Below are 20,520 nucleotides of genomic sequence, written 5' to 3'. Positions count from 1 at the left end.
TACATGATTAAATTGTCAACATTGTCTTACTCCTTGAAAAGAGAATGAAATAAAACAAGTTTGGGGATGTGTGAATTTTATGAGTGAGGAGAGGAAATAATTGACCATTTAGGGATGAGAATTGAACCAACTTGTGAATGTTGGCGTTACACTTGATTCTTCACATGTAACCACACATTTTGTATTGGATAAGTGGAAGTTTGGCTCTTGCATTGTTATTTTGAAGCTGTTCATGAATGTGATATAATGTTCTCAATGTTGACCCAAATGGCAAGCTATCTGACTAAGTTTTTGTTTGTGTGTTTCTGAGTTATTTTCTTTTCTTTGTATTTGCTCGAAGACTAGTAAACTATTAAGTTTGGGGGTATGTGACGAGTGTGCTTTACTTACGAGTTTTATACTATTTTAACTTGATTATTGGCTAGATATTATGAGTATTGAATGTTTTTGATATGTTTATTGATATTGTTTTATAGGTTGCTGAAGTGGTGTAAATTATTGGAAAATTGGAGAAAACAAGGCTACTGGTGTAAATCAAAGAGAAAAAAGGAACAAAAGGGCAAGAGAGTCAAATTTTTACATCCAAAAAAGGAAACATATGACAGAGAGGTGACGCTGGTGTTGCCTTGGCGCCACAAAGGAGAAATAGGCAACAAGGTTGTGCCCCTTAGCCACCATTGTCGTGTCTAGGCCCTATCGGTAATAAGAGAAGGCCAGTGTTAGGGCGCCCTAGCACCACATAGTGACATTGAGGCGACGCCTCTTGTTAGCTAGTGCTCCTTTTTTTTTTTTTTTTTTTGCATTTTTTAAAGCCCATAAAAACTCCTCATCTGATAAAAATGTTAAGGAATGTAAATACAAGAATGGAGGCACTTTTGAAGGATTCCACACATTAAGATACAAAGAACACAACTTGAGATTGAGGAGAGCAAATCAAAGGAAAAAATATCAAGAAATTAGGTTTAAGGCATTGATTGAAAGAAGAAGAAGATTTTTGTGCAAGAATCATCCCTTTTTCCACATCTTCCTTGTTTTCCCCATATTTTATGAGTAGCTAAACTTTATAGCAAACAATATAATCTATTTGAGACTCTTTATTTCTTAAAGTTCGCGTGTTGATTCTATTTATGTATTTAATAATTTAAATTACTTGATCAATAATTTAATGATTTTGTGAATATTTTACGAATCGAGAGGTGAGTTTTATATTTAGATTACACAGTAAAATTCAGTAATTTAGCATAATATGTAGAGCTATCTATATTAATTATTGTAGTCGTTGTATGAATTCTTAAAATAATTAGTGCGTTTAATTAAGATTGATTCACATAGAGTTACGTAATTGAATTAGTTAAATAGGTTTAATGAGAACTCGAGATGTGTAAATTAAATATATTAGAAGAATTCGATCTAATATTACATTAGATATGTGATCTTAAATTAAGACTTAAATGTGATCAATAGATGAAATTATTATGCTATAATATCCATTCCATATTTCAAACATCAATTCGTTCTTTATGTGCAATTTTGATACTTTCAATTAGTTAGAAGTAGTTAGATAAAAAATCACCAAATCACAATTCTTTGTTTTCTTCGTCAAATAGGAGTTAGAAATATTAAATTATAATCCTTGTGGAAATGATAATTCGGATTCAAAGGTCCACTATATTACCTATTATGAAATTATATGTTTGGGAGGGGAGAGGCGAGATGGGGTCGTGGTGTTGGAAAGATGGTTTCAGATCTTTTTCTTTTTCCTTTTTTTATTTAAATATTTTAATTGTTTTATATGAAAATATATAAAATTATTATTTTACCCTTATAAAAAATAATTAAGGTTAAAATAATAATTAATAATATGGTCAAAATCAATTTTTTGTCAACTAACAAAAAAGAAGAAGATGAATTCTATTCATTTGGACTTCAACTGTTAATTTTTAAAAGGCTTAGGACATTCGCTGGTATAAACTGAAGGTTAAGAAAATGTTTGCTAAAAATTCAAAAATATGGGATTGTTGATGCAATTTTCCCAAATAATAATCGAAATATTATAGAACGAGATATGATTCGACAACTATCACGAGATTAAGTATGGGATTTGACGACTATCATGAGATTAAGTACATGGTTATTCAACCAATGTTTTTTCCCCCTATTTAGGTAAGAACGCCTGAAAGAAGGGTAAAAAAGGCAAATGATCATAGATTGTTCCAACAATTTCATGTTGGTCATTGAATTTAACATTAGTTTTCAAACTTATTTCTATCCACACATTTCATGGGACCACAAATTTTATCAACTTTTCAATTACATATTTTTATCTAATTTTATAAAAATCTGCTAAAAATTTAATTCTATTAAAATAAAACACGAGTTTAATTTCATTCAAAACTGATCATATAAACTCTTATTTCGTACTAGAGATGAAGTTCACGATCAACATAATTAGTACTAGAGATGAAGTTCGACGACCGACATAAAGTCGTGACCATTTAGTATTAAAAACTCGTGATATCCTATTAATGGGGATAGACAACGACACTATTTACCTATTTTAATGTCAAAAAGGGATTTCACAAGAGTTAAAAAATGAATATCTATCTAGGATGCTGCTATTGGTGTTTGAAGATGGTCCAGAAATGATTGACACGAAATTTAAGCTTTATGAAAAGAGATTGCTTGTAAATAGAGACAACTTATAAAAAGACAGAAAGATTTAATAGAGCCAAAAGGTTTTGTCGAGAGAGTTTGGATAGTACAAATTTGTGAAACTCAAAATTATTGATCCGAAGTAATTGATTTTTGGTTCCTACTTGATCGAGATTAAAATCAGATTTTTAGTAGATTTTGATAAAAATTAACAAAATTTACAGTAAAAGAGTTGTGAATCCTATAAAATATATGCTTATAATTAATTATTGACTTTAAATTAGATTAAATTTTTAATTTTAATTCCCTCCCAACTTGGGGTCCTTTTTTTTTTTTTTTTTTGCATTTTTTAAAGCCCATAAAAACTCCTCATCTGATAAAAATGTTAAGGAATGTAAATACAAGAATGGAGGCACTTTTGAAGGATTCCACACATTAAGATACAAAGAACACAACTTGAGATTGAGGAGAGCAAATCAAAGGAAAAAATATCAAGAAATTAGGTTTAAGGCATTGATTGAAAGAAGAAGAAGATTTTTGTGCAAGAATCATCCCTTTTTCCACATCTTCCTTGTTTTCCCCATATTTTATGAGTAGCTAAACTTTATAGCAAACAATATAATCTATTTGAGACTCTTTATTTCTTAAAGTTCGCGTGTTGATTCTATTTATGTATTTAATAATTTAAATTACTTGATCAATAATTTAATGATTTTGTGAATATTTTACGAATCGAGAGGTGAGTTTTATATTTAGATCACTCAGTAAAATTCAGTAATTTAGTATAATATGTAGAGATATCTATGTTAATTACTGTAGTCGTTGTATGAATTCTTAAAATAATTAGTGCGTTTAATTAAGATTGATTCACATAGAGTTACGTAATTGAATTAGTTAAATAGGTTTAATGAGAACTCGAGATGTGTAAATTAAATATATTAGAAGAATTCGATCTAATATTACATTAGATATGTGATCTTGAATTAAGACTTAAATGTGATCAATAGATAAAATTATTATGCTATAATATCCATTTCATATTTCAAACATCAATTCGTTCTTTATGTGCAATTTTGATACTTTCAATTAGTTAGAAGTAGTTAGATAAAAAATCACCAAATCACAATTCTTTGTTTTCTTCGTCAAATAGGAGTTAGAAATATTAAATTATAATCCTTGTGGAAATGATAATTCGGATTCAAAGGTCCACTATATTACCTATTATGAAATTATATGTTTGGGAGGGGAGAGGCGAGATGGGGTCGTGGTGTTGGAAAGATGGTTTCAGATCTTTTTCTTTTTCCTTTTTTTATTTAAATATTTTAATTGTTTTATATGAAAATATATAAAATTATTATTTTACCCTTATAAAAAATAATTAAGGTTAAAATAATAATTAATAATATGGTCAAAATCAATTTTTTGTCAACTAACAAAAAAGAAGAAGATGAATTCTATTCATTTGGACTTCAACTGTTAATTTTTAAAAGGCTTAGGACATTCGCTGGTATAAACTGAAGGTTAAGAAAATGTTTGCTAAAAATTCAAAAATATGGGATTGTTGATGCAATTTTCCCAAATAATAATCGAAATATTATAGAACGAGATATGATTCGACAACTATCACGAGATTAAGTATGGGATTTGACGACTATCATGAGATTAAGTACATGGTTATTCAACCAATGTTTTTTCCCCCTATTTAGGTAAGAACGCCTGAAAGAAGGGTAAAAAAGGCAAATGATCATAGATTGTTCCAACAATTTCATGTTGGTCATTGAATTTAACATTAGTTTTCAAACTTATTTCTATCCACACATTTCATGGGACCACAAATTTTATCAACTTTTCAATTACATATTTTCATCTAATTTTATAAAAATCTGCTAAAAATTTAATTCTATTAAAATAAAACACGAGTTTAATTTCATTCAAAACTGATCATATAAACTCTTATTTCGTACTAGAGATGAAGTTCACGATCAACATAATTAGTACTAGAGATGAAGTTCGACGACCGACATAAAGTCGTGACCATTTAGTATTAAAAACTCGTGATATCCTATTAATGGGGATAGACAACGACACTATTTACCTATTTTAATGTCAAAAAGGGTTCACAAGAGTTAAAAAATGAATATCTATCTAGGATGCTGCTATTGGTGTTTGAAGATGGTCCAGAAATGATTGACACGAAATTTAAGCTTTATGAAAAGAGATTGCTTGTAAATAGAGACAACTTATAAAAAGACAGAAAGATTTAATAGAGCCAAAAGGTTTTGTCGAGAGAGTTTGGATAGTACAAATTTGTGAAACTCAAAATTATTGATCCGAAGTAATTGATTTTTGGTTCCTACTTGATCGAGATTAAAATCAGATTTTTAGTAGATTTTGATAAAAATTAACAAAATTTACAGTAAAAGAGTTGTGAATCCTATAAAATATATGCTTATAATTAATTATTGACTTTAAATTAGATTAAATTTTTAATTTTAATTCCCTCCCAACTTGGGGTTACAATTTAGAGGGTGTTTGAGAGACATTTTTATGTAAAAATACATTTTTGAATAGTAAATCGATGGAAAATGTGTGGTTGAAAAATAAGGAAAAGTTATTAATTTACGTATAATATTATTTTAATAAAGAATGTGTGGTTGAAAAGAAGAGAGAGAAAAATGCATTTTAAAAAAAATGGGTACCAAACGGGGCCTTAAGATGTGGGGAAAAAATGATTTAATTCAAGCATCAGGCCCTATCCTATCAACTTTGTTGCAACTTCGTACCCAACATACACTTATTGGTGGAAATGGTCCCCAACCTATCGATTTTGTAGCTTCATTGGTTATAATGACGAATTTTGTCTATTTGACTAATAAAGATCAATTATTTTATTTTATTTATTTTATTATTATTATTTTTTCGGGGGTTGAAAGACCTTTCTATATTATTCTTAGTGGATTAATCGTATTGACACCCACCCAATCGTCACACCAACTCCAATTAGCTCATTTAATTAAGGACTTCACTGCTGTAAATTAAACTTCAATTACCTAATTGAAGCTAGTGTGGAAATTAGGTGACTTCCACTGCAATTAAATTTTGATATGTGAACTCCGTTCCAAAAATCAATTTCTGACGAGTTTTTAACGTTTTAAAAATAATTAAACCCCAAAATTCTATTCTTAAAATTATTCAAGCGTTGGGGGAAAATGAAGAAAGAAATCTAGATTCCTTCCATATATGAAATCGAATTATTTGGAGTGGGATGTAACTATTCCTTTAATTAGAACTTACCTATTCCTTCATTTCATTTACTAGTTATGGAACAAATACGAATGATTTACTAAGCACCGATTCTCATTTAATGTTAAACATGATTGTAGTCTCAAGTAAATTCATTGGTGATTGATTGATCGGAAATTTCATTTGTACTCGGGCGTTTACATGCCCAGTTACACACCCCTCACATGTGTGATGTGTAACCAGATGTGTAAACGCTCAGGTACAAGTAGCTTGTTCCTTAATGGATAAACTTATGGTTAGCCTCAGCATTTAAATTAAAGCCTCTGTTTGTTTTCCATTCTTTTCTTATTAAAATGAAAAATATGAACGTTATCTATTATGTCAAGTCATCATATTTGAATTTCTATATCTTTTGTGGGGTCCATAACGATTATATTTTTCATTCTCATTTTTATAAAAATGAAAAACAAATGGAATCAAAGTTAAAAATTATCAATAAATTTATATAAGCATCGATTCTCGTTATATCGTTAGAGCAAATTTCTTAATTCGCTCGCTCACAATTTACCCGCTAGTCAACGCCGTTCAGCAATGTAGCGCCATAATGTTATTATTTTTATTTTAAGTCATTTTTTCCTTTTTGGGAACAGAATCTCATTATTCTCTTACAAATATTAACCTACTCACGACCTTATTACACCATTATAAACCGTCCAATCATATAACAACTACTCATGACGTGGCAGGTCTGAGTTAAGTAGCAAGTTGGAATTGACCGCACTGGACAATTCTTCACAACATGCTACAATTGTCCTCGAACATTAGACGCCATCCGACGGTCCAAAACCCACCTTGGTGGCTTCTATGAATTTAACCTGTTGGATTAATTATTCTTGGTGAAACCGTACGATGAGATACTCAGCTAAATCCGACCGTACAAAATTTGCAAAATTGAATTTCAAAAGCTTGGCTAGAGAGGGAGGAGCACTCAAAGCCTCCAACCCCTTCCCTTTCGAAAATCCCTCCTCCAGTACTCCTTTTTTTTCTTAGACAAATTATTCGTATTTTACATACGTAATTCTATACGTATATACGGATCAAGAGGCTTCTTGATTGAGGTTTTATTAGTAAGGAATTATAGAGCCTGACATAATTATTGGAATTTTGTTTGAATGTGACCTGTGTGAACAGAGATACTCTCTTTAATTACTGATTTTTGACCTTTTTAGATTTTGAATTTGGAATCTGTTCAATTTTTTGGTGTTCCTGTGAGGAAACTTGTATAAGTCGTGTTGATTGATACGGAAAATTGCGTTAAATTAGTTCCATTATCTAATGGAACAAAGTGAGGGAGGTGATTTCCTTCCAAAAGGGCCGCAGCAATCAGATGCTACTCCGGCAGCTGCCGCGGATTTTCCTGTGAGGAAGCCGGCGAGGCAACTGGATTTTACGGGGTTCGGAGATGGCGCATCATCATCAGTGGGATTGGCGTTGCCGGAGGTCTCTCAACCGCAACAAATACAGACGCTGAGCCATCTGAGCCAGCCTCTGCAGCAGCAGCAGCAGCAGCAGCCACGGTTAGTGAAGCCAAAAAATCAGCCTCCAAAGGCGCCGCCGCTGCCACAGATGCCATTTGTGACAATGCAACAAGCCCCACAATCGGCTGCGGCATCCTCTCATCCTTCTATGCGACCTGCTCTGTGAGTCTTTTCTTCTTCAAATTTCAATTTGTTAGGCAATTTGGATGTTTTGGAGAAAATAGATTTAGTGAGAGCTAAAGTTTAAAATTTATAAAAATCGGTTTGGTTTGCTGGTCTTTTATTTCAATGGATAAAACTATTTTGCCAGGAGGATTTGATAGAAAGCTTGACAAAATTGCACGTGGTAGTAGATGATTGGATGGAAAAGATTATTGTGTTTTACACTGTTCAATTATGTCAAGCTTTATGTCAATCTTGATGTTTATGTAAGATAATTATATTTCAATATAGTCACAAAGTTTCAATCTTTTCATTTTGAGCATTCATCATTTTTAGAATAATCTTAGAATTCTTTCTTTATATAAAGGAGTTTCCCCAGTAGAAAAATTTGTCATTTATTCGATTATAGAAATTTGAAAGTCAAATAGACTTGATTGTTCAAAATGCTTTCTGGCCCTTCAAAATATAATTTAGCCTGTTCAGTTAGAAACTTTGGTGGAAGTCTTTATGTATATGACTCTTTCAAGTCATTTTCTATTTGACTCTTCTGTTTTTAACTCTGTTGATGCGTAATTTGTGGGTTACATCACTACAAATGTGGATGCTAATCCCTATTCTTTGCTTCAAACATCATATTTTGCATTCTTTTTGCCTCACCAAGTAATTCTACAGAAACTTTATGCCTTAAGTGTAAGTTCTGATTTTGCTGCTAGTTTTGTTTTTGGTCCACTGATAAACAATCATGTGCCGTGTGCATGAGAAGGTTCCCATGTATTTTCTTGCCTTTAGTTTGCTTGCGACAAATATTTGGGTTAATACCATTTGCGTTCATTTGAATTTATTTCATATTTTTTCCATTTTTCTTTGCATCATAGTTCATAAAGATTCAGAAGTACATTCCAGCAAATTCTCCTTGTTCCATTCTCCTTCTCTGAAGCCTAGTAATTTGAAGACGAAATATTAAAGCTAATTCCGGAATGGTTCTCCATTTTGGTTCTTTTACTTTTCGTATTGTTAGATAGTGAAAAGGATAAGCTATTGATACCTTAATTAATTTTCTAATGATATCTACTCATGCCTATATTATGTATGCAGCATATAAATTGATATACCAAGACAGTTCTCTTAATATTATGTTATAATTCAGTCTTCATTCCTTCAGGAAACCCGAATCCCCAAGAGCGCGGTCAAGGCAAAACCAAGCTGAAGTTAAAGACGGTACTCCAAAAAAGCAAAAGCAGTGTAATTGCAAACACTCACGGTGTTTAAAGTTGTAAGTAGTTGTCATATTTCATGCCTTTAGTGTTATGGTAAAGTCACTCAGAAATATGTTGATTCCTTCACATTCTTGTCGTGAAATAATATAGTGAATGCTACAGCTTAAGCAACAGCTAATATGGTAGTAAAATTGGGAAATTGAAGGATTCAGTATGAGTGCCCCGGGGAAGGGGGGGGGGGGGTTAGAATAGCCTTCTCTAACTTTCTGCCCTTTTCAATTGGTTTTTGAGCCAACTTTTACGTGCTTGGTTTAGTATATAGTCTATTTTCCAGCTGGTGCATGTATAGTCCCCAACAATGTCAAAATCAAGGACATGGAACAGCCTTCTTGCTTTCACATTTTGAACTTTAGCCATATATTAGTGGTCTTGGCAGGAATTTGCCTATGTTTTGTAACTGAACTATTGGAGGACTAGCTAACTGATAGAATCCTTCGGAGATAATTCCAATTCTGGTCAACCCTAATGGGTAGATCAGTGGTCAGCCTTTGTATTTGATCCCCAATGATCATAATTCGAGTCCTCACAGACCACTGAGGTGAGTACTCGACTGTAAACTTCAGGATCTCGTGGGATTAGTCGAGGTGCGCATAAGTTGGTCCGGACACTCACGGTCATTAAAAAAAAAAAAGGTTCCAATTCAGGTCTTTCAACTATATGTAATTTATATTGACAAGTGTTACCACTCCCTTATGTGTGTGCAGATAGAGCTGATAACCTTATACTATTCTAATGTGTTTGAGGATACCATGAGTCTAGCCACAGGTATTTCACTAGTTGCTGAATCAGAATACCAGCAGTATTAATGGATATTTATAGAGATCTTAACTGATGTTTATAGCATATAGAAGGCGCCCATCATCATGGATCAATATTGATATCTTTACTTGATGTTAAGTAATCTCTTTCCCTTTTAGCAACATTGTTTAGTGAAATAATCTTTTATAAGATAACTATGGAACCTATTGGGTAACAAATATCCAAAAGACTTAGTTGTATGTTCATTTATTAACCATTATCTAACTTATGGTGGCAACTGGGCAATAAAGAAGACTATTTACAATTCTTTGAAGAATTTTGTTGACTGTGATAAATACCTTTTGTGTCCTCTGAGAAATCGTGTGAACTGTGCACACCTTTTCTATTAAATTGTACATTTTCTGAACTGATAATTTTGTCTGGGTTGCTGACTGTCCAATGGTTTGAATTCTCCTACTAAATTAAGCATGTGGGTGTAAACTGCAAGCTGCTTTGGTATGTGGTTTTTTATTTATATATTTATTTTTTATGATACATACTCATTTAATGGTCAGGTATTGCGAATGCTTTGCATCTGGCGTATATTGCGATGGATGCAACTGTGTCAATTGTCATAACAATATTGAAAATGACGATGCCAGACGAGAAGCAGTTGAAGCTACACTGGAGCGTAATCCACAAGCTTTCAGGCCAAAAATTGCTAGCAGTCCACATGGAGCTCGTGATTGTAGGGTACTATCAAAACTTAAAATGGTTGCCTATGCTTTACAATTGATTTGCTAGAGGACTTTTCTGTGATTAGCTTCTCATTGACCGCATCTCAATTGAACATGAATTAAACGAGTCTTTGGATTCAAAGCATGTTTGTCTAAGCTTAAAGAAGAAGTCACTTTTAAGCAAAAAAGATAAGTTTACAATTTTGTTGGTATATTTAGGTAAAATGTACTTCAATGTAAATTTCTGTTTGGCAAAGAAACTACTTAAAGTAAAATAAATATGGCAAATGACCAGAAACTTGTATACTATGTCAATGCTGTGTTTCTGTTGTAAAGTTGAGGGTACTTGGTCAAACTTTAAAAAAGTCAACATTTTTTTTGTTAAGTAGCCCATGTCTGGCTTTATAAAAAAATCCTTTAATTTTTTGCCAAAACCTATTAAAAGAAGCAACTTGTTTTCTAGTAACACATTTGGAAATTGTTAAGTTACATAAAATTAACTTTGACCAGCTTTTAAGCATAGCCAATCATGCTCTTATTGTGTTAATCTCACTTTTCGCTGCATTAAAACCTTTATCTTTTGTATGTAAATCTTTTGACTCGAGGACTCATTATGCTATTTTTTTGTCCCTTTTAATGTCCATCCCTGTATCTTTATAGCCTGACCAAAGACAATAAATCAGACCAAGTGTCCTCTTTATCTTTTGAATGCCTGTATGTTTTACTTAACTATAGGCATATCATCTACATATAGTGGTAGATAGACAGCTTCCGATATTCTATCCTTGAGTAATTTATGATGCTATCATGATGACTTCACTTGAAGACAATTTGAAATACAAACGCTTCAAACCATTTTTATTATTTCCTTGATGATTACTTCAATCTATATAGTGATGTGCTAAGAAGATACGCTAAATCCTGATTTTGTTCTTGATTAAATCCCATTGTATGGTTCATCTAGGTCATCTTCTAAGCTCAGGAAAGACAGATTTGACATCTATTCATTCTCGCTCTAAGTTGAAGTTGGCAACTAAGGCTAGAACAAATTTTATGGTGGTGTATTCTAGAACTCGAGAGAAAATCTTATTATAGTCAACTCTTCTCTGTGGATACTTATTTGCAACTAAACTAGCATGAAAACCTAAAAGGTTCATCAGTGGTTATTCTTCCTTTGCCTTATAGAAAGTCTCATGGTGGAAGAGGAGCTGTTGCTAGGTTATATGAAACAAATAGTAAGTTTTTATAATTTCTGATGTAGATAGGAGTGGTGATGGTGCACTGTATCATAATGTAAACACCCAGGTTGAATCTAATAAATTTCTTAAGACAATAAGGCTGATTTACATCGTATTTTAAGAGAGACATTTTTTACGCTATTTAAAATGTGCCTTTTTTTTTTTAATAATAAAGAGGCGCACAGTTTAAGAGAATGTTACATTCTTCTATTGATTCAACATACCCTACAGATTCAATGTGCACTAACTTATTGACCAAATAAAAAAGTAAACATTATTTAAGCATCTTTTTAATTTGATTTGCACCACAAAGAAAAATGTTAATATTATTTGTATTGACGTGTCCTAGTTTTCTAATAAATCACTTGTTGGCATGTTCATCTCGTGTGCGTCTGTATCCGTTTCTCGTGATGTTTATGTATTTCTTAGTTTACTATTAATCAATTTGTGCCTATGTAGTCTATTAACAAGCTAGCACATGGTTTTTATGCAGCTATACCATCTCTTTCGATATACCCGTAAGTTATTATGCTAAGTACTACTAGGTTGTTAGGGTCTGTAGGCTGGTGCATTAGTTGGTCATTATACATATTATTTTTTAGATGTAGACACTAAATTGTACAAAATCTTAAAATAGGAAACTCTTCATCGAGAGATCAATTATATAGCAATTAGACAGTATAGAATGAGAATTTTTTTTGTAAGTAATAATTAGGAGATCATTTAGATAGCAGTTAGATAATGTAGAATAAGAAGTTTCGTTTCATGTAGTGCCTGAAGCTCTTCTTGCATAGCTGGCTGCCAACAAGCTTGTGGAGATGACAGAGAATAAGAACGAGGCACTGCTATAATATCCAAAGATACAGTAAATCATGTATGAGGAAAACCATATCTAATGTCGAGTAACCCTGTTATGCCGTCGAGGTCCAATGTCAATTGGGCATGGACGTCATTAGCCTCATTAAACCGTACATCTTTCTTGGTATATCCAGATAATAGGTAGGAGCATAAACTGAAACATTTTGGAGCTACAAAGATAGTTATTAAATCGTTAGCACCACATAAAAACATTCCTCCTAGAGTAGCTGTTAATACGAATAAGAGAAACTCTGTTATAGCCATTTCTGTACATTCAATGTACTCTATGGATAGAGGAATACATAAAGTTGAACTTAGTAAAATAAGAAATTGAAAGATTTCATTGAAATTGTTCGTTTGAAAATTTCCCGAAAAGCTAATCATGTATGACACATCATTGAATCATGGAAGATCAGCTATCGAAAGGATTTGAGGCCGATGGAAATATTGATTTTCAAGGAAACTTTCATTTCTAGACGTTCAAACTTTGTTAGCTATAGCGTTATGATAAACAAAACCTTTCTAAGCAGTACTATACATATATACCCAATAAGACCACATCATGTAGATTGGACAACAAATTTGTAATGTTTAGTGGGTGACAACTGGACAAAAACGAACACGCCTAAAAGTATGAATGAATTTATACTCAGGATGACTACCTAACATGCAGTGGTATGAATAGTCAAATTGCATGGTCTGCACAGGCAAGTCATTAATCAAGTAAATGATAGTATATGAAGCTTTAACTAAGATTTTAGTTGGAGCAGAAGATTCAATTAAGGGAGTACAAACAACATCGAAGAGATATCAAATCTTGGGCCAACTACCCCTTTTTGTGGAGGGGTGTAGGGACAATAGTGTTGAAAAAGGATATCCTTCTACTTTAAGTAATTTTGAAAATTGTAAGATATATATTCCCCTGAATCAGAATAGTGATGGCAACGGGGGTTTTCCCCAAACCCAGCCTCACCCCGCATCCTGAGGCAGGTCGGGGCGGGGACGGGGCAACTTTTTGCCTCGTTTGTTGTCCCATTTAATTTTTTATTTTTTTTACATTTTTAAAGTTTCGAATTATGTTATTATTAGAGAATAAAATACAAATTCAAAATTAGTTTTTAACGGGTGAATTGTTTAGAAATAAAATTATTTTTGATCTTTTTTTTTAAAATTTTTTTTTCCTTCACGGGGTGGGTTCCACGACAGGGTGCCCCACCATGCCCCGCCAACCTGTTCAGGGCGGGGCCGATTTTATTGCCATCCCTAAATCAGAATGTAAGACTTTAATTCAAGTGAAAAATTATGTTTTAATTCGAGCAACAAAGGTCAGAAATACATATCATGTTAGGTTTAAATTGAAGAAACACTCATGTGAAACGACTATAATCATCGATGAAAGTCATAAAGACTTGTATTGAGCATGTGAAATGATTGGACTGATGCCCCAAACATCATAATGAATGACCTTAAATAATTTTTGTAGCATGACTTCCATGCATAGGAAAATGTAAGCTCTTGCTTTTGCTAACTTTATATATAGCACAGTTGAAACAGAACTAAAAACTGATCTTTATTCCCATTGACCATGTTTCATTAGACGTGTTAATGCTATGGAATCTGAATGGTTCAATCTTTTATGTCATATCCTCACTTTTATTCGGTACTGTAGTACAAGTTAAAGACATTAAAATAGGTATAGAAATAGAGAAAACAAACGTCCCACTCTAGGCCCATTTATGATCACCTTCCTAGACACTTGATCACGCATAATACAACCACCACAAGAAAAATGAACATCGCGGTTAGTATCCGCCAATTGGTAGACAGAAATCAAGTTTGTAGGCAACTTTAGTGATACAAAAAATTATTTGAAACCATGTCCAGGAGTACTAACAATAGTAGTAGGAAGCAAACTGCTATTAGCAATCTAAATGTATTGAGCATCTTCATACTTGCGAATACCATATAACATATCTATGCTGCTAGTCATAAGGTTTGAAGCACTCGAATCAACAAACCAAGAAGGTGGGAGTTGAAAATTCTTACCTTGAATTCTAAAAGCGGAGATAGTTGATGTAATCATTTCTTGCACCATCTAGGGTATGAGTCTAGGCTAATTATTACCCACTAGTCCAGTCGAGGTGGTTGCAACATTTCGTAAAAGATCTGAAGCCATGGGATTTGACCATTCATACAAAATGCCTGTGCCTGTCTATCTTGGAGTCGTATTCGACATTCCCTAATGATATGGCCATCCTCCTTACAATAGTTGCAAAATTTCTTGCTGCAATTTCACACAATATGTCCATAATCCTTGTAGTTATAGCATTGAATTTTTGATTGGTTTTTCCTTCTTCTCTAAGGGGCATAGGTTAAGTTCGCAAAGTTGTATTGAATCCTATCTTACGTCATTCCAAGTTGGGTGGACGACGACTACTCGTGTCTTAACAATTCACAAAGATAAACATCAAAGAGGGAAGGAATCACGATGTCCTTTCAATCTCCTAAACTAAAGGAGGATCTAGCTTTTACTCATGTTCCAGCTGGCGATTTTTTATTAGCAAGCTTGATCGGATAGTTTCAAATTCTGATCTCAACTTCATCATAAATTGAAATCTCTGACTCTTTGCATGAACCTTCTGAACTGCACCTAATGGTCTTGAGGAACTTAGCATGAATAATGCCCGAATACTCCATAATGGAGAAACCTACTATAGGACAGTTCAATAGATAGATGACCTTGGCTATAGTTACCGATCTCCAACTCCAGGTGAAACCTTCTAGCATTGTTGTGTTGACTGTAGATATGCCTCAAATATTCCCATATCTTTTTAGTAGTTGTGAATGAATGATGATTTTTCATCATGTGATGCTCAATAGATCACAACAGCCAAGAAACTACTATTGCATCCTTGCTTTCTCATTGAATTCCACTGCTAGGAGCTTTACCCTTGCCATCTATATGGCCCACAACTCCTTCCCTTTCACAAACATTCTAAATTGGAAATCCAGGCCAAACGATCTTTTCCATTAAAACGCACAGTAGTGTTTCTCGTGACATCATGAAACAATATTGACTTCTGAATTGGAATTCCCAGGCCAAACGATTTTTTCCATTATAACGCACAAGTGTTTTCTTGTGACATAATGAAACAATATTGACTTCTAGTGCACATATACTCCAGAAAAGAATTCAGGCAATGTGCAACAAACTAAATCTGCTCATAAGAAAAGAAGCTCAGAAAACTTGCACCACAATATCCATAAAAGATTGAACTCACTAGGTATCAAGAGACCTTGATAAAAAACCTCAACTAATACCTTCAAACTGCAGATATAAAGCAGCCAAGAAACAACAAATTTTTTTCCAAGAAACCACACCCCTAAGATCCACAAAATTGACTAGAAAACCAAAGAGCCTCGCGAAAGGGCTAAACTAGGATATTACGAGAGATTTAGACAACAAAGTATTTTGGTATAGAAAATAGCTCTGATATCATGTCAATCTGTCTGAATATGTATATTTCACCGTGTTACAAAGTCATGAATTTATGCAATTATATAGCTGTTTTTATGCTACAAAAAAGAAAAAAACTTCCTAAATTACTAACCTACAATCGTGGAATACTCTTAAAGTCAGCCTTAATTTATACAATTATGGAATCAACTAGCAATCAACCATCATCAGCAAATCAGCTAATAATTAGCCTTTGACTTCCCATTTTATAAGGATTAATTAGTTCCCCGATTTATGCTGCACATCCAATTGCTATGTCCAAGATGAGGGTTATAGTTTATGTCATTAACTGATGTTATAGTTTTAGTGAGCAAGACTATGAGATGGTAAATATTAGAAATTTGAAAGAGCATTTTGAAATATAAAGGCTTTTGTTAAGGTTTACTAAAGTGGAACATATATACTGTTCTTTTAGCCATAATAGAGAAAACATATGATAAGGGAGCTCTGATAAAGGATTCTATTGTTTGAAGGAGTGAGTATATTAGGAATTTAGATTAAATTGCTAATAATATGACTTAAACCAGATCTAATGCACGAGTTTAAAGTGGATTGAAAGAAATGGAAACATGATAGGCATTTTACGTTGGTTGGAAGTTACTTGTCAAGTTAAAATATCAATTCTAGAAAGTGAATAGATGAATCTAAAATGATTATTAACATTAAAGCATATAATGCCCATATCATGCACTTTGTATAGAAGAGACATTAAGATGGATGTGTCGCTGTGCTGGGGTAATATAAGAATAAGGAAATATAGAGGTGAAATCAGGAGGTGAGAATAAATTAAAGGAAGGATAACTTAAATTATTGGGAAAATAATTATGGACCAAGGAAGCTCTTGTTCACAAGAGTGATGTGATCTCCGTGGAGCATTTTAGAAGCGAGAGAGGTAGAACAATTCTTATATGACATGATGTGGAGACAAAACTTTTGATTTTATTTTACTTTTTTGTAGAAGTCGTATGGGATAAAATAGATGTCACAAAAAGTATTCATGTAGCTGATCCCAAGTTTTAGAATAAATATGTTATTTTCCATGAAAAAGGATTCACGTAGCCGATCCCATGTTTATGACTAAATCTATTGTTTGTCGTGGAAAATAGGCTTAAGTCATTGAGCAAGAACATTTCTGTGGAGTTAATGAAATTCTATAACTTAGACAGTCGAACCTTAATGTCATTTTTTTAATAACTACCAATGAGCTGTGTTGAAGAAACCAACATCATTATATAATGGAATACATCTTAAACTTGCTTTTTTAGGTTTTTTTGTGTATGTTTGGCATGTTTTGAACTGATTTGAAATATATTTAGGAAGAAATTGGGGAAGGTTTAGTCTTGGCAAAGCATAACAAAGGATGCCACTGCAAGAAATCAGGATGCCTCAAGAAGTACTGTGAGTGCTTCCAAGCAAATATTCTTTGTTCTGAAAACTGTAAATGCTTGGACTGCAAAAACTATGAGGGGAGTGAAGAGAGGCAAGCTCTGTTTCATGGAGATCATGCCCACAACATGGCATACATCCAGCAGGCAGCAAATGCTGCCATCACTGATGCTATTGGAACCTCTGGATATGGATCTCCTCCAATGAACAAGAAAAGAAAAGGTCAGGAACTCTTCTTTGGATCAACAGTAGAAGATCCTATGCAGAAGCTCCGGCATTTTCAACAGGTAAATATAATGTGATGTTAAAATTGACATACTTCTTAGAGTGGTGGAACATTGTTTGACTTTTATCTGAAGAATACTTTCTATTTACAGGCAGACCAAATCAAGGCTTCCTTACCTTCCTCTTCATTGCCATTGATTCCTGGTCCTTGTGCTGGTAATGCATTAACTTTGGGCCCTTCAAAATTTACCTACAGGTATAAATGTTACCTTCTATCTGGAAGTCCTTAAGTACTAGTTTAGACAACTAACAAGTGCATGATGTCTGAAGATCTCTCCTAGATGGTATCATTCAACCCCAGGACTTGAAGGAACTTTGCTCAGTGTTAGTGGTCTACTCTGGAGAAGCTGCCAAGATGCTTGCAGGTACATATAGATTTGTGAAGACTCCCAAGTCTCTCAGATCAGTCGTGTTATTTAAATTATCAGCACATCTTAGTTCCTATTGTTTATAAGAGGCGTACTCTACTAGCTAGCAATGATGTGTTCAGGAAAAATTCCTTCAAAATATTAACAAGAAGATGGAAGCCTTCATCAAATCTGTAGACTGTTGTATGAAATTTGTCAAATACACAAGTTAATACTGAAGAATATATTCAGTGCCAGATAGTTTTATTAAAGATAGTGTAATAGTTCCTTCAATAGTTTTGAGAAAGTTATGGATCCCAGATAATTTATTAGGAACCACCTTTTGATACCCAAGTGCGTCTCTACTAAATTATATTTCAAGACGATGTGTTTTGATCTTTGTCTTAAAAGCGAAAGTCGAATACACAATTTAGGCTTTTAGATGAAGTGGTTCCACATATTGCTTCAACAACATAAGAGATCCTTCACGGCATTTCAAAAAATGCTGATGAAGTACATTTAAGAACTTATTGCTTGTCGATGGATATGATTAATTTTTGCCCTTTTCAGTACTTGAAAATGCTCTAAATCATATTCTTCCAGAGCAAAGAAAAGCTGCAGAAAACCGGGCAGAAAACCCTAGAAAAAACTTGCCGGCTTCATCAATGCAAGATCAATGTCAATCCCCAAACAATGTAAGAGCCGAGAAACCTTTGATTGATGCTCTCTCAAGTGGAAACCAGGCTGAGACGAAAAACTCGGAGGAGTCTACTTCCAATGGAGCTGATGACTCACAAGGAAGGCCAATGTCTCCCAGTACACTAGCTTTGATGTGCGATGAACAAGATACAATATTTACTCCTGATGTCACCCCTAATGGGCTACCAGGCCATAATGTTGTGACTACACAGTCACTGAATAGGCAAGATCTGACTGAAACCTATGCAGAGCAAGAAAGAATTGTTTTGACAAAATTCCGTGACTGTCTTAACAGACTCATCACATTAGGAGAAATAAAAGGCTAGTTTATGTTTCCTCTTCATTTTGCATCTTGTCCTACAAATACACTCTTTACATTGGTCATGTGCAAAATACTGACTCATTTGTTGCATGTGCAGAAACGAAGTATTCTTCGTTGGCACAAACAGAATCACATCAGCAAAATGAGCTAACCAGCAATGGCACGAAATATGTGAGAACTGATACAAGGAGTCCACAACAACCAATTAGCAATGGTGTTGGAAAGTTGGTGTTTAACCACCCGGGACATCTTCAATAGGTAGTATTGCAGCAGTAGTTGCTGCCAATAATGAGCCACATTCAAAAAGTATCTGCCCCCAGCGTACGCTGTGAAAATGGGGTTGTAGTACCAAAAACTAAAGAGAGATGTAAATGTTTAGGAAAAGACATTTACACAGAAATATGCTGATCTCTGTAATATTAGGCTGGTTTGTGGTGCAGCGGCAAACATTAAATAGAGTCCATTGTTAGCTAGGATTGGGTAGAGTCTGAAACATTTTTATGTATTCACTGATACATTAACTTAATTTAAAATTTTACAAATATTATTGAAGAAGTTTCTTAGGAACATCTTTAAATGCAAATTATGTGGCTCTTTTAACTTCAAACTTGGACGTTTTGTAGATTAATGATCTATGACTAGAATACACATGACCAAAACTGATTGAGAAATGCACTAATTTGCTTGATATAAAATAATGTTAGTGTAAAAATATAACGTTTCTTCTTCCCCAAACCTCCAGTCTCATTGCCTTGGGATGTTAACAGGGCCGGGACAGCCCTTCTGATCCCGTCCTACGTGGGGATTTTCGAGATGTGGGGTGGAGATTAAAACTCCGACCCTTTCATTGTCTCGTGTCCAGATAGAAATATGAAGATGAACCGGATAAAGAATGTGTAAAATTTTGTCACCCTTCGTGACTGATTCTTATCTATACAAGGTGTAGTTTATCTCAAATTTATGGAGAACGAGACATTTTTGTAGAAAACGTAGTGCAACTGTGCATGAGAACAAAAATTGTAGAAATTAAGCCTATGTTTGAGCTTCATTTGCTGTTGAAAATGAATTTTGTAATAGTGAATTTTTAGATAATGTGTGGTTAAAAAACAGAAAAAAATTTGGATTTACGTGAAAAGTATTTATTGTAAGAATGTGTAATTGAAAATGAATTTGAAAAAATAAGTTTTTTTGATAATACCGATCAAACAAGGGCTAATTCAACAAGGGACCCAAAGAAATTTGCGCAGAAGAGACAAACCATGCTGTATCCACATATGATAATAGAAAATGTAACTGAGAGTCGACTCACAATATCACAAACTCTACCTTACTTCACAACGATGGACATTGAATATAGCATTCAATTCAATCAATGAGTTCTTTCAAGGTTCACTGTCCTGTAACTGAGGGGAAGGAGTTGTCCTCAGATCCCTTTTAGCTACTCGTTAAGTCCTAATGAGGGTGATTTGGAAGTGATCAACCATTTTTAAATTTTTAATATTTTACAGTGAGTTTCTAACA

The 20,520-nt window shown here is 33.6% G+C and overlaps 1 protein-coding gene across 4 annotated transcripts; it reads left to right on the top strand.

Annotated features, from left to right (window-relative positions):
* Window positions 1–6,859: 6,859 nt before the first annotated feature.
* On the top strand, window positions 6,860–19,554 carry LOC111411024 (protein tesmin/TSO1-like CXC 5). 4 transcript variants are annotated; one of them, XM_023041604.1, is made up of 8 exons: window positions 6,860–7,595; window positions 8,758–8,868; window positions 10,186–10,363; window positions 17,277–17,633; window positions 17,706–17,827; window positions 17,902–17,996; window positions 18,549–18,998; window positions 19,097–19,554. In XM_023041604.1, exons 1-8 carry the CDS (start codon window positions 7,231–7,233, stop codon window positions 19,255–19,257), a joined length of 1,839 nt encoding a protein of 612 aa, XP_022897372.1. In that variant the 5' UTR covers window positions 6,860–7,230; the 3' UTR covers window positions 19,258–19,554. The 4 variants fall into 4 exon arrangements, with proteins under 4 accessions (XP_022897372.1, XP_022897378.1, XP_022897384.1 ...); XM_023041610.1 differs by having other exon boundaries at window positions 6,861–7,595; window positions 17,724–17,827; XM_023041616.1 differs by having other exon boundaries at window positions 6,861–7,595; window positions 18,582–18,998.
* Window positions 19,555–20,520: the final 966 nt, after the last annotated feature.

The sequence above is a fragment of the Olea europaea genome, chromosome 2 (assembly GCF_002742605.1).
Source record: "Olea europaea var. sylvestris chromosome 2, O_europaea_v1, whole genome shotgun sequence".
Taxonomy (NCBI): domain Eukaryota; kingdom Viridiplantae; phylum Streptophyta; class Magnoliopsida; order Lamiales; family Oleaceae; genus Olea; species Olea europaea.
Note: the sequence above shows the minus strand (reverse complement) of the source record. Positions and strands in the feature narration are given on the sequence as shown.